This window comes from Mesoplodon bidens, assembly GCF_964165515.1.
Source record: "Mesoplodon bidens genome assembly, chromosome: 1".
NCBI lineage: Eukaryota > Metazoa > Chordata > Mammalia > Artiodactyla > Ziphiidae > Mesoplodon > Mesoplodon bidens.
In genome coordinates this window covers 168,743,206-168,757,627 of record NC_138176.1, presented here as the reverse complement: position 1 = coordinate 168,757,627, position 14,422 = coordinate 168,743,206, and the positions used below count along the sequence as shown (strand labels likewise).

Sequence of the window (14,422 nt, the reverse complement as noted above, 5' to 3'; positions counted from 1 at the left end):
TCAGTTTGGGGGAGTGAGAGTGAGGAGACTTAAAAGCTGTTTTTATCCTATCTGAGTGACGACACTAATAATACCTATTGTGAAGTTAGTCAAAAGTGCCATAGCCATAGCGGTTAAAGTTACTTACAGATAGCTTCGTTACAGAGAGCCAAAGCAGCAGCACAGTCTCCCTTCTGTTCCAGATGCAGCGACTCTTCAAACACTGAATCTGCCTCTTGTAGGGACCTCTCAAAGCCGTCACTCCTCCCTGAAAGGGCCAGCACTTTTCATTTTGATAACAATCTGTTCCAACTTTTCCTATGTACTGATTTTTCCCTTCAGTGCACACAGATCCTTGCTGCTGAGCCTCTGGTCCACCCTTACTCCAACTGACCATTACTATTAAGAATTCTCTGAAACACGTAGGACGTCCATTTTTGCCTTAGCTGAGACTTTACCAAAGCCATGAAAGAGGGGTATGTCATTGTCCACCACATATTCCAACTCCAAGACCTCTTAGGGAGGCCCTCAACGAAAGAACAAAGTACTGTCTATAATAGAAGGGTGGGCTCTTATGCCTGGAACTGACATGCTTCTCCACAGTGCGACAAGATACATCTTGGCAACCTGTGTTCAATGCCCCAGATCTCCACTGAGACCTCCACTGCTGTGTTAAGGCAAAAGTGGCTTCGGCACTCTGTGAAAAGCCATCTGTAATACTTCTTTCCTACATTAATTCATAGTTTTCTCTGTACCACCTGCACCTGGGAAATCAATACCCCTCTTGGGCACAGGTGTTCTATGGTTCCTAACTTCAATGTATCTACCAGGCCAGTGGAAATGCCCTTGTTCTTGGTTTGCACACACATACCTTTCATCAGCACTGCTAAGTATTTACTTCTATCATGCCCTTGCTCACCAAACCTACTGTAAAAAAGTCACCTTCCCTTGCAGTGAGCATAAGATGTTGCTTCCTCCCCTGAAAGTGAATGTGTGCCAAAGCAGGTGCAGGAGAGTCTAGGGACAGTGCCACATGAAAAGCAAGAAAGTACTGTAAGGGCAACTTTCGTAAAAGAATTCTCAAGTTTATATATCCCCTTGCCTTTTACTCACTCATAACCATAAATTAGTAGTAAGCTGTAACCCAAGTTCACCTGCAATGGGATTAATGGTGAGTTTTCACAAGCTCACAGGAAAAAAAAATCATTTCTCCCATAATGCACCCATCCTCCATTAACCTCCAGCTGGACATGGTAAGAAAAGCTCTTCCATACCCCTAACATTCATTCCCTAATTCACCAATAGCTTCGGAGAATAATGAGAAGGAAGTAGAAGTAACAAGTTGGTTCTGAAGAACTTGACATTTGGGTTCTACTCCACCGCTAGAGGTATGGTCCCTGGGGTAGGGGGTACTCAGGCCTGAAGTTTTCTCACTATATCTGAAATCAATTGAATCTATACAACCTTTACAATCAGAGGTGGTGGCTAGAGCAATTAAAACAAAAAAAGTTCTCTACAGAGATATAGGCAAACTATAGTTGGTCAATGATTGTACTAAATTTTAATTCTTATCCTCCAGAATCTTAGCACTCCACTCCTTGCTCTAAATCAAAGTGTATGGAGAACTGACAATGAAAATACAGCCAGAGGGGTCCACTCTCAACTCTAAGGTACTACCCAACTGACAGAGCGGGGAGAAAGGCAAGGGAGCAAGATGACAAGTCACCTCTTTCAGAAGCAGTATGAACCTGAGACACCAATGTGATATAGCTTGAGGACAAAAAGGAAGAAAAAACTATCGAAACATAGGGACATCTAAGAAATTAGGAATGGTAATCTAGTTTTGAGACAAATACAATGCCTTGGAAAGTATAAAGCAACAATTGCCTTGAATCAAAAGACAGTAGGATTAGAAGAGAAAAGTAGCCCCCAAATAAGCCCAGGAAGTTTTCCTAAGTGTTGATAAGAAGAAAGAAGTGATCAAAAGAAAGCAGCCACCCAAAACAGCATCAGCTCCTATTCTTTACACTACTTTAGCACAATTTGTTGCATCTGGAGGTTCCGAATAATAAATTCATTTCATAGAAAAACAGAGATATAGGTTTCAGGGCCTATTTAAAATAGATACCTCAGCCTTTTTGAATTCTTATTTTGAAGGCTAGTCTCTGCTGGTACAAAGTGATGTCCTAAAGCAATTGAAGGGGAAAAACGTAACTAATGGGGGACAGCTGGAGAAGCTGAAATAAAGTCCATGAAAATCGTGTGAGATTGGGATATGAATCATCAGAAGATCAAAAGGAAATCAGGCTCTGTGTTCTTAGAACCTGTTTGGTAGATCCACTTCCCTGAAGCTCCAGGTAGGAAATCTCAAGGGCATATTTCTGCTGAGTGAGAAGAATTCCCCTCACTGTCAGTGTGGCTCACTCACTGCCTTTTTCTGCTGCTTCTGAATTGTGAGTAGTTTAATTTACACCTTATATAGCTGTTCATCAGAAATATTTTTCATGAACAATATACTATCTCTAATCTACAAGCTTTTAATAAATGGGCCCCAAATCAGTGCCTGTCTCTAACCAATAGGCCTGTCACCTCCTACTTTAACTAGCTCTCACTGAAATGGCTGAATTAAGATAAAATATAACTTGGCTAAAGAGAAGACAGAATTTATGAGCTTGAATACTTTTGTCCTCCCAGCTTTCTCTGTCCCCATCACCCACAACCTAATGCTCACAACAATTACCCTGATTCTGCAGTTCATCTAAGTCCATGAAGCGGCTGGGATGAGGGTTAAACCCTTTAGCTGCCTCTAATTCCTTCTCTCGTTTCCTTTGAAGTTCCTGTTCCTGGGCCCTTCTGGCCACCTCTTCTTGCAATTCATCCAGTTCAGTTTTGGAAGATATCTCCCCACCTGGAATACAAGCAAGGGAGAAGAGAAGTCGCCACATTTCCATAACCAAGACTAAGCACTTGCTGTATTTATGGCCACCGCACTGCTTTTCCTTTGGAACTCTTGGCTTCAGTTTGGAGTTCATATTTGCATAGTGCTTTCCATTTCAGATTCAGGATGATACCTAGGCCATGAATAATAATAATATTTATTGGGTGCTTTATAACAACATGACAACTAACATTTGTTGAGTATTTACTACATGACAGGCATAGCTGTAAGCACTTTTACATGTTATTTAATTCTCACAATAATATATGAGGTAGATACTATTATTGCCCACATTTTAAGAATGAAGAAACTGAGTCACAAAGATGATAAATAACTTACCCAAGGTAACAAAAATGGAAAATGGTAAGGCTGAATTAAAGTCAAATAGGTTAAATTCATAATCTGTGCTTTTAACTATTAGAGAGCATTCTCTACCATGTACTACCAGTGACTCACCAGGAAGCTTCAAACAAGTCAATTTCTCCCTCTTAATTTCCACCACCTTTTTAATGAGTTTGGAAAACACTGATAGTAGTAAAAATTTAATTTTTTCAGTGTTCACAGATGGAACCAAACAGGTCTAAAAGGATGTCCATGATATATTAAGTGAAAAATCAAGTGACAGAATAATATCTATAGTATGACTCCCTTTTATTTATTTTTAAATGCTAGTAATAAACTTATCTATGGACAACTAGGGCACCTGCCAGATGCTGGTGGGGGACCTCGATGCCCAAGGAGACAGGAGGAACCCCCAAGCAACCCGGTAGGACGGTGGGGGACTAAGGGGGGAGGAGAAGTGGAGGTAGGACAGGACCTGCACCCCCAAGGGGTGGCTGGGAGCAGGGAGAGGTTTCCATGCCTGGAGGGAGCCTCGGGGGCTCGATCAGGGGGAGCACACCTGGTGTTTCCCCTGCCCAATTGGCCTGGGAAACCTGCCCAGCTCTCGGCCCGGTCCTACGCCCTCAAGAGGCCCCTTCTACTACATTGGTTCTAGGGGTAAAGGAGGGAGGCTGGAGGAGAACAGGAGAGGCAGGTGGGATGGAGGGGCCCTCCAGGACGGAGGAACAGGAGAGTCACAGAGGGAGTGTGCCCTGCCCACTTGGGCTGGGAAGCCTGCTGGGCTCCCAGGCTGGGTCCCCCGCCCCCCAAGATCAGAGGCACTCCTGAACCCCTTCTGTTGTGTTGAGCCTAGGTCCCACCCCCGACCCATGGCCTTTTCCAGCCCTGTGCGTCCTAAGCATAGGCCCCGCCCACCACCTAAACCCCACCCATGCCTAAGCCCTGCCCCCACAGCCAAGGCCTTTTCCACCTTTTTTTTCCTTTTTTCCCCTCCTCTTTTTTACTATTGTGGTTCCCTTTTACCTTCTGGTTTTGTTTCATCTATACTTTTATTTTTATTTCTTTTTTCCCCTCCTCTTTTTTACTATTGTGGTTCCGTTTTACCTTCTGGTTGTTGTTTCATCTATACTTTTATTTTTATTTTCTTTCTAACATATCTGTTAGTTTCCTAGTCTAATTTTATTTTTTACTCTTTGTTATTTTTCTGTTTCATTTTTTGCCACCCCATACAGCTTGCGGCATCTTGATTCACAAACTGGGGGCTGGGCCCAAGCTCCTGTGGTGGAAACTCTGAATCCGAACCACTGGACTAACAGAGCAGCTCAGACCCCAGGGAATATTCATTGGAGTGAGGTCTCCCGGAGGTCCTCATCTCAGCACCAAGACCCAGATCTACCCAAGAGCCCACAAACTCCAGTGCTGGAAGCCTCAGGCCAAACAACCAGTAAGACAGGAACACAATCCTACTCATAAAAAAAAAAAAAAAAAAAAAAAAAAAAGAGCCAGCAAAAAAATATGTCACAGATGAAGGAGCAAGGTAAAAACCTAAAAGACCAAATAAATGAAGAGGAAATAGGCAATCTACCTGAAAAAGAATTCAGAGTAATGATAGTAAAGATGATCCAGAATCTCGGAAATAGAATGGAGGTATGGATTGAGAAAATACAAGAAATATTTAACAAAGACCTAGAAGAACTAAAGAACAAACAAACAGAGGTGAACAACACAATAAGTGAAATGAAAAATACGCTAGAAGGAATCAATAACAGAATAACTGAGGCAGAAGAACGAGTAAGTGAGCTGGAAGACAAAATGGTGGAAATAACTGCCGAGGAGCAGAATAAAGAAAAAATAATGAAAAGAATAGAAGACAATCTCAGAGACATCTGGCACAACACTAAACGTACCAACATTCGAACTGTAGGGGTCCCAGAAGAAAAAAAGAAGGGTCTGAGAAAATATTTTTGAAGAGATTATAGTGGAAAACTTCCCTAACATGGGAAAGGAAATAGTCACCCAAGTCCAGGAACTGCAGAGAGTCCCATACAAGATAAATACTAGGAGAACCACACTAAGACACATATTAATCAAACTAACAAAAATTAAATGCAAAGAAAAAATATTAAAAACAGGAAGGGAAAAGCAAAAAATAACATACAAAGGAATTCCCATAAGGGATTTTTCAGCTGATTTTTCAGCAGAAACTCTGCAGGCCAGAAGGGAGTGGCAGGATATACTTAAAGTGATAAAAAGAGAATAACCTACAACCAAGATTACCCAGCAAGGATCTCATTCAGATTCAAGGGAGAAATCAAAAGCTTTTCAGACAAGCAAAAGCTAAGAGAATTCAGCACCACCAAACCAGCTTTACAACAAATGTTAAAGGGAACTTCTCTAGGCAGGAAACACAAGAGAAGAAAAAGACCCATAAAAACAAACTCAAAACAATTAAGAAAATGGTAATAGGAACATACATATCAATAATAACCTTCAATGTAAATGGATTAAATGCCCCAACCAAAAGACACAGACTGGCTGAATGGATACAAAAACAAGACCCATTATGAGCTGTCTACAAGAGACCCACTTCAGACTTAGGGACACATACAGACTGAAAGTGAAGGGATGGAAAAAGATAGTCCATGCAAATGGAAATCAAAAGAAAGCTAGAGTAGCAATACTCGTATCAGATAAAATAGACTTTAAAATAAAGACTGTTACAAGAGATAAGGAAGGTTACTACATAATGATCAAAGGATCAATCCAAGAAGAAGATATAACAATTATAAATGTTTATGCACCCAACATAGGAGCACCTCAATACAAAAGGCAAATGCTAACAACCATGAATGGGGAAATCGACAGTAACACAATAATAGTAGGGGACTTTAACACCCCACTTACACCAATGGACAGATCATCCAAACAGAAAATAAATAAGGAAACAGAAGCTTTAAATGACACAACAGACCAGATAGATTTAATTGATATTTATGGAACATTCCACCTGAAAGTGGCAGAATGCACTTTCTTCTCAAGTGCACACTGAACATTCTCCAGGATAGATCACATCTTGGGTCACAAATCAAGCCTCGGAAAATTTAAGAAAACTGAAATTGTACCAAGCATCTTTTTTGACCACAATGTTATGAGATTGGAAATCAATTTCAGAAAAATATTGTAAAAAACACAAATACAGGGCTTCCCTGGTGGCGCAGTGGTTGAGAGTCCGCCTGCCGTTGCAGGGGACGCGGGTTCGTGCCCCGGTCCGGGAGGATCCCACATGCCGTGGAGCGGCTGGGCCCGTGAGCCATGGCCGCTGGGCCTGCGCATCCGGAGCCTGTGCTCCGCAGCGGGAGGGGCCGTAGCGGTGAGAGGCCCGCGTACCACAAAAAAAAAAAAAAAAAACACAAATACATGGAGGCTAAACAGTGTGCTACTAAATAACCAAGAGATCACTGAAGAATCAAAGAAGAAATTAAAAAATACATAGAAACAAATGACAATGAAAACACAATGACCCAAAACCTATGGGACACAGCAAAAGCAGTTCTAAGAGGGAAGTTTATAGAAATTCAATGTCACCTCAAGAAACAAGAAAAATCTCAGATGAACAATCTAACCCTACACCTAAAGCAACTAGAGAAAGAAGAACAAAGAAAACCTAAAGTCAATAGAAGGAAGGAAATCATAAAGATCAGAGAAGAAATAAATGAAATAGAAATGAAGAAAACAATAGCAAAGATCAATAAAACTAAAAGTTGGTTCCTTGAGAAGATAAACAAAACTGATAAACCCTTAGACAGACTAATCAAGAAAAAAGGGAGAGGATGCAAATCAATAAAATTAGAAATGAAAAAGGAGAAATCACAACTTGACACCGCAGAAATACAAAGGATTATAAGAGACTACTACAAACAACTATATGCCAATAAAATGGACAACCATGAAGAAATGGACAAATTCTTGGTAAGGTACAATTTTCCAGACTGAACCAAGAAGAATTAGAAAATAATAACAGACCTATCGCAAGTAATGAAATTGAAACTGTAATTAAAAATCTTCCAACAAACAAAAGTCCAGGACCAGATGTCTTCACAGGTGAATTCTATCAAACATTTAGAGAAGAGCTAACACCCATTCTTCTCAAACTCTTCCAAAAAATGCAGATTCGTTCTACAAAGCCACCATCACCCTGATACCAAAAGCAGAAAAAGATATCACAATAAAAGAAAATTATAGACCAATATCACTGAAGAACATAGATGCAAAACTCCTGAACAAAATACTAGCAAACAGAATCCAACAACATATTAAAAGGATCATCAACCATAGTCAAGTGGAATTTATCCCAGGAATGCAAGGATTCCTCAATATACGCAAATCATTCAACGTGATACACCATATTAACAAATTAAGGAATAAAAACCATATGATCATCTCAATAGATGCAGAAAAAGCTTTTTACAAAAGTCAACACCCATTTATGATAAAAACTCCCCAGAAAATGGGCATAGAGGGAAACTACCTCAACATAATAAAGGCCATATATGACAAACCCACAGCAAACATCATACTCATTTCCACTAAGATCAGAAACAAGACAAAGATGTCCACTGTTGCCACTCTTACTCAACGTAGTTTTGGAAGTCCTAGCCACAGCAATCAGAGAAGAAAAAGAAATAAAAGGAATACAAATTGGAAAAGAAGAAGTAAAACTGTCACTGTTTGCAGATGACATGATACTATACATAGAAAACCCTAAAGATGTCACCAGAAAACTACTAGAACTAATCTATGAATTTGGTAAGGTTGCAGGATACAAAATTAATGCACAGAAATCTCTGGCATTCCCATACACTGACAATGAAAAATCAGAAAGAGAAATTAAGGAAACAATCCCATTTACCATTGCAACAAAAAGAATAAAATACCTAGGAATAAACTTACCTAAGGAGGCAAAAGACTTGTACTCAGAAAACTATAAAACACTGATGAAAGAAATCAAAGATGACATAAACAGATGGAGAAATATACCATGTTCTTGGATTGGAAGAATCAACATCGTGAAAATGACTATACTACCCAAGGCAATCTACAGATTCAGTGCAATCCCTATCAAACTACCAATGGCATTTTTCACAGAACTAGAACAAAAAGTTGCACAATTTGTATGGAAACACAAAAGACCCTGAATAGATAAAGCAAACTTGAGAAAGAAAAATGGAGCTGGAGGAATCAGGCTCCCTGACTTCAAACTATTCTACAAAGCTACAGTAATCAAGATAGTATGGTACTGGCATAGAAACAAAAATATAGATCAGTGGAACAGGATAGAAAGCCCAGAGATAAACCCACACACATGTGGTCACCTAATTTATGACAAAGGAGGCAAGAATATACAATGAAGAAAAGACAGCCTCTTCAATAAGTGGTGCTGGGAAAACTGGACAGCTACATGTAAATGAATGGAATTAGAACACTACCTAACACCATACACAAAAATAAACTCCAAATGGATTAAAGACCTAAATGTAAGACCAGACACTATAAAACTCTTAGAGGAAAACACAGGAAAAACACTCTTTGACATGAACCACAGCAAGATCTTTTTTGACCGACCTCCTAGAGTAATGAAAATAAAAACAAAAATAGGGGCTTCCCTGGTGGCGCAGTGGTTGAGAGTCCGCCTGACAATGCAGGGGACACGGGTTCGTACCCCGGTCCGGGAGGATCCCACATGCCGCGGAGTGGCTGGGCCTGTGAGCCATGGCCTCTGAGCCTGCGCGTCCGGAGCCTGTGCTCTGCAACGGGAGAGGCCACAGCAGTGAGAGGCCCGCGTACCGCAAAAAAATAAATAAATAAATAAACAAATGGGATCTAATGAAACTTAAAACCTTTTGCACAGCAAAGGAAACCATAAACAAGATGAAAAGACAACCTTCAGAATGGGAGAAAATATTTGCAAACAAAGCAACTGACAAAGGATTAATCTCCAAAATATACAAACAGCTCATGGAGCTCAATATCAAAAAAACAAACAACCCAATTAAAAATGGGCAGAAGACCTAAGCAGACATTTCACCAAAGGAGACATACAGATGGCCGAGAGGCACATGAAAAGATGCTCAACATCACTAATTATTAGAGAAATACAAATCAAAACTACAATGAGGTATCACCTCATAGCAGTCAGAATGGCCATTATCAAAAATATAGAAACAATAAATGCTGGAGAGGAGGGTGTGGTGAAAAGGGAACCCTCCTGCACCGTTGGTGGAAATGTAAATTGATACAGCCACTATGGAAAACAGTATGGAGGTTCCCTAAAAAAACTAAAAATAGAACTACCATATGACCCAGCAATCCCACTACTGGGCATATACCCTGAGAAAACCATAATTCAGAAAGAGACATGTACCACAAAGTTCACTGCAGCAATATTTACTACAGTCAGGACATGGAAGCAGCCTAAATGTCCATTGACAGATGAATGGATAAAGAAGATGTGGCACATATATACAATGGAATATTACTCTGCCATAGAAAGAAACGAAATTGAGTTATTTGTAGGGAGGTGGATGGACCTAGAGTTTGTCATACAGAGTGAAGTAAGTCAGAAAGAGAAAAACAAATATCATATGCAAACGCATGTATATGGAATCTAAAAAAATGGTACTGATGAGGGAAGGGTAAGCTGGGACAAAGTGAGAGAATGGCATGGACACATATACACTACCAAATGTAAAATAGATAGCTAGTGGGAAGCAGCAGCGTAGCACTGGGAGATCAGCTCGGTGATTTGCGATGACCTAGAGAGGTAGGATAAAGAGGGTGGGAGGGAGGCTCAAAAAGGAGGGGATATGGGAATATATGTATGCATATGGTTGATTCACTTTGTTGTACAACAGAAACTAACACAGCATTGTGAAGCAATTATACCCCAATAAAGATGTATAAATAAAAAAACTTATCTATGTACTTGTACATAGAATAGAAAGCACAGAAAGAGATGTAGAAAGATACATGCCATAATAACAGTAGTTCCTTCAGTTTGAAGAGGCAATGGGCAAGTTACTGAATTGTTGGGCTAACATTTACTTCTGTAATTTTTTAAAAGTGTGGTCAGTGTCACCAGATAAAAAAAATAGGGTTTACTATACAAAGAGGATGGTGGGGTGTATGTTGTGTGAGGAATTGATTCTAACTCCTTGCCAAATATCTTTTACCAGTTGAGGAATCCAGTTGGTGAATTCTATCCAGCTAATCTAGAATTAGGGCTATCAGTGAAATCATGAGACTCAGTCTTTAGTGTGCTGAAAAGCTATTGGCTATCGAAGGAAAGAGAAGGGGGAACAGGCTCATGGAAGAGCACAAGTTTCTCAAAGCAATGTTAGTCAATATGAGATAAATTAAAATGTGGGAAATAAACCAAACCTATAATTTCATTAGGAAGAATGAATCTCTTCCATGGGTTTCTAACTATAACCTACTCTAGCCCAGGATTTCAGAGATATCTGCTTCTACAGGCATTGTTCTGCTCTGCCAGATGTTAGCAACCTATGGCACTCATACCTAAAAGAGTTCATGCCTTTTTATTCCTGCTGCATATCACCCTTCCAGCCACCTTTAAGAACTTTCAGTGGCCATTAAGAGAACTGGTGGTCAGACTAGTAATGTTCCTCGTGTCATCTCTACAGGTTGGCACATAATATTCTGTCCTCGTCTCCCTAGTGATCTGGCCACATATCTATATTCAGAAGCTCAGTAAACCATACCATAGTTAGGTTTCTGCCCACACACCCTACTCCCAATTGATCTAACATACCAGAAAAAAAAGGGATGAAACACATCTTTCAGAGAGGTTGATTTCTAAGTTGGACAAATGGACCCAAGAACTCCTCAGCCGACTAAACAATACTGAATACTCAACACCTTCCTTCAAGCATCACAAAAAGTCTCCATATTCGGGAGACTATATAGTTACCACCTCAATTTTCAGCTGTGAGTAAGTAAAGGATTTATTTTACTTATTTGAATATGCACTGTAAGTATGTATGTATGTTGTGAGAAGAATGTAAAAAGGATATAAAACCTATGACTACCTCAAATGTCTATGCTTGGTGTCTCATACCTGAAATTCCAATATCCCTTTATCTTCAGGCTTTGACTTGTTAAAATGCTAGTTTGTCTTAGAGAAAGCATACTTTAAACTATTCTCAGTCACAAACATCTAGTGTAAAAGAGTCAGATCATTCCTTTAAAGCTTGTTTTGAGAAGGAGGGACACAGGCACATTCAAGAAGGAAAAACAAAGCAGGGATACTAGACAGGATATAGAGGCAGGGGTAAGGGTAGTTCTGACCTGCTTATTTCCCAGTTTTGCCCATAGCCTACATGTCCCCCTTGTTATCTCAATTCATAGTACTAAACAATAAAAAATCCATTCCCACAAGAATGCCTCTATACCAAGGAAAGCCCTAGGAGTTATTCTTCTGAGGAAAGCAGGTGCTACTGATACTGTTCACCATATTTCTGTTCCATCTTGCCCCTCCAGGGCTCTCTCCAAGGTGGAAAGGAGCAAGCAGGCAAGCCATGATAGAGAACAACAACAAAAAAGATAAATCCAGAGAGGGAGCAGATCAAATGCCTTCACATTTACATTCTGAGGGAACAAAGTACAATTGTCCTCTAATTTCAAATGTGCTCAGGTTAGGCTGTTTCCCAAATAGAACTGGCAGTAAAATCCAGTTCTACAAATCCAACGTCCTTGCGCTTACCTGAGAGGGGCTGATTCTTTGTCCAGCCACTCCTGGATACTGTGGAGTCTGCCTCCAGGATGCTACTACTGTGAGACTTTGGGATGTGACGCCAGGAAGGGGCCAACCCAGATGATCTCTTAGCACTTGTATCCCTTCAAAACAGAAACCAGAGTCTAGTGAAAGCATCAGAAGGCTGATAACTAGCAACATTCTTGGACTAAATTCCCTCCAAAAACTACAACAAAAACCCCAAACATCGAACTAATATAATTAAAATACCTGCAAAACTACTTCTGAAAATTGAAATACCCACTCGTTCCCCCATCTTATCTCACCTCATTCACATTTTGTGCATCTAGCAGTGTCTGGCACAAAACTTATTTAGTGAATTAATAAACAAATGCTCTCATATGGATTGCCTTCCTCTTTCTTATACTTTTGTAGCATCTTCTCATGTGTAAAACTAAACAGGGTCTGAGGTCAGGGAAGAGCAGTGGGAAAGTATGAGGATATGGTTATCACTCTTACAGAAGATATCACTCCTTTCCAAGCTATACTGTTAGGAAACTTGTCTCTGAGGTAACTCAGTAAAAACAATATATGGAGATCTGAAATTTATAAAGCAAATGGGCCCTATGGACAGGGTGCAATGACCACTATTAAACTGTCATCATTATCTTATGGAATTATAAATATCACTGGCTTCATAAGACACAGAATCCCCAGTGATCTTTAAAAAAAGCCTAATATAAAAGGCAAGAATAAATAAAAATTGGGTTTTCTCTCTGATCGTAGAACTATGTAAGTTTTGGCTCACTAACTCATTCTTTCAATAAAAGTTATTTACTAAACAATTATTTTATATATAATACTTTAAAAGTTGCCTCTCCTTTCTCAAATGTCTTTGCTGCTTCTCCCAGCAGAGGGTACTGTTGCCATAGAAAGTTGATCGAGCACATTTTGCTTGCCCACAAGACGGTAACAAAGTCCATCTCTTCACTTGTCTGAGTTAAAAAGCCTCTTGGTGGCTCACATTTCGGCAAGGGACAATGCAGCTATTCAAAGGCCAAACAATACCTGCAGACATTCGAGCTCTCAGGCAGGGCTGCATCCAGGCTGACAGGGCTGCTGCTGTTCCTCTCACTGCTCTCATAGCCAGATTCCATTCGCTGGATTAGGCGAGGGTGCTGCTCTAAAAGGTGACAGCCTGGCCGTAATGGGCCCCAGATCTTGTACTGGGGTCTTGGTCCGCCAGTCTTAATGTCGTAAGCAGGTGGCTTGCTTATTTCATCTGGTGTAAATTCTTTAGCTATCCCAATGAAACGACAAGTATGGAAAAGGAGGTAGATTTAGCATCTGCCTCAAACGAAGATATAACTAACCCTTCCCTCTAGCTACTCATTCACTGAACTCATATCCCCAAAAGGCGACCCATGAGGGTAAAATTTTTACCCTTCAAGGTAAAAGTGCACCTTGCCAAGTCTACCAGAAAACCCAGGTTTTTTTAAAAATACAAAAAACAACTTTATTCAAAAGCTCAATTCTTCCCTAATTAGCTCCTTACCTGAATCCTCAGAAAAGGGGCTAAGCTGCGTATAGCCACCGTGCTTCCTTCTGTCCTTACTAAAGATACTGTCAATATTGAGAGACTCCCGTTTGGGTCTCCATGTTGGACGATACTTGCTAGAAGAACTGGATTTTGACTCACTGCTGGTACTCTCTACTTCCCAGTCACGAGAGTGTAAAGGCAGGTTCCGAGGAGGTTTTTTGTCAGTCTGGTCTCCTCCCCTGCCCCCACAGGGAGATCCTAGGTTGGTCTGAGAAACCAGGGATGGTCTGTTATGGATAATATTGCTGACTGTCTCTTTAAAATCCCTTAGCCTGTTGGTGCTGCTGGATGATTTGGAGGCATTCCTAGGAGCCTGTTTCTCTTTCAGTGTTTCTCCTAAAAACACAAAGGATGAAACAACTGTAAATGTTTAAAGTCATCACGGGCACCCAGACCCCAGAGTTGAAAAAGAATGAAAGGCCTTTGAGCAGACAGGAGAAGCCACAGTTGGAGTGTGAGTGTGACAGAGTGAATAAAGAAAGAGAAACTATGCAGGGGGGCTTGCCTTCACTGTGGTACCCTGAGGCCTGAAGCTCATCGCCTTTCCTCCTGACCCGGCCAGAGCTCCTCTTGCGCTCTATCAGTGACCCTTTCTTGGATGGGAGTTTCTGATTACATTCACTATCAGTCAGGTGTCCTGAAAAAAAACAAGGAAATGGGGGTAAGCTGGTATCTGAGACTGACCTCCATCCTTCAGAGAACCTACTCTCCCTTTGGGATTCATGGCAGTACCACAAACTTAGTGGATCGGAAGCTGTAGAGGCCACGACTATGTGATTTAAGTGTAGCAGGA

The 14,422-nt window shown here is 40.6% G+C and overlaps 1 protein-coding gene across 18 annotated transcripts in view; it reads right to left on the bottom strand.

Annotated features, from left to right (window-relative positions):
* Positions 1–14,422, bottom strand: part of USP54 (ubiquitin specific peptidase 54) — a 152,831-nt gene that overhangs the window by 20,885 nt on the left and 117,524 nt on the right. For 10 of the 18 annotated variants that reach the window (XR_014017389.1, XR_014017390.1, XM_081253276.1 and 7 more), the window contains 6 exons: positions 14,135–14,266; positions 13,585–13,965; positions 13,098–13,329; positions 12,039–12,172; positions 2,720–2,887; positions 128–262 (listed from right to left, as the gene is read on the bottom strand). Coding sequence is in view for 16 of the 18 variants with exons in the window: in XM_081253276.1 (XP_081109402.1) it covers positions 128–262; positions 2,720–2,887; positions 12,039–12,172; positions 13,098–13,329; positions 13,585–13,965; positions 14,135–14,266 (1,182 nt within the window). In the remaining 2 variants the exon portion in view is untranslated. The remainder of the gene's footprint in view (positions 1–127; positions 263–2,719; positions 2,888–12,038; positions 12,173–13,097; positions 13,330–13,584; positions 13,966–14,134; positions 14,267–14,422) is intronic. The other 8 variants (XM_081253278.1, XM_081253281.1, XM_081253269.1 and 5 more) reach the window with 2 other exon arrangements.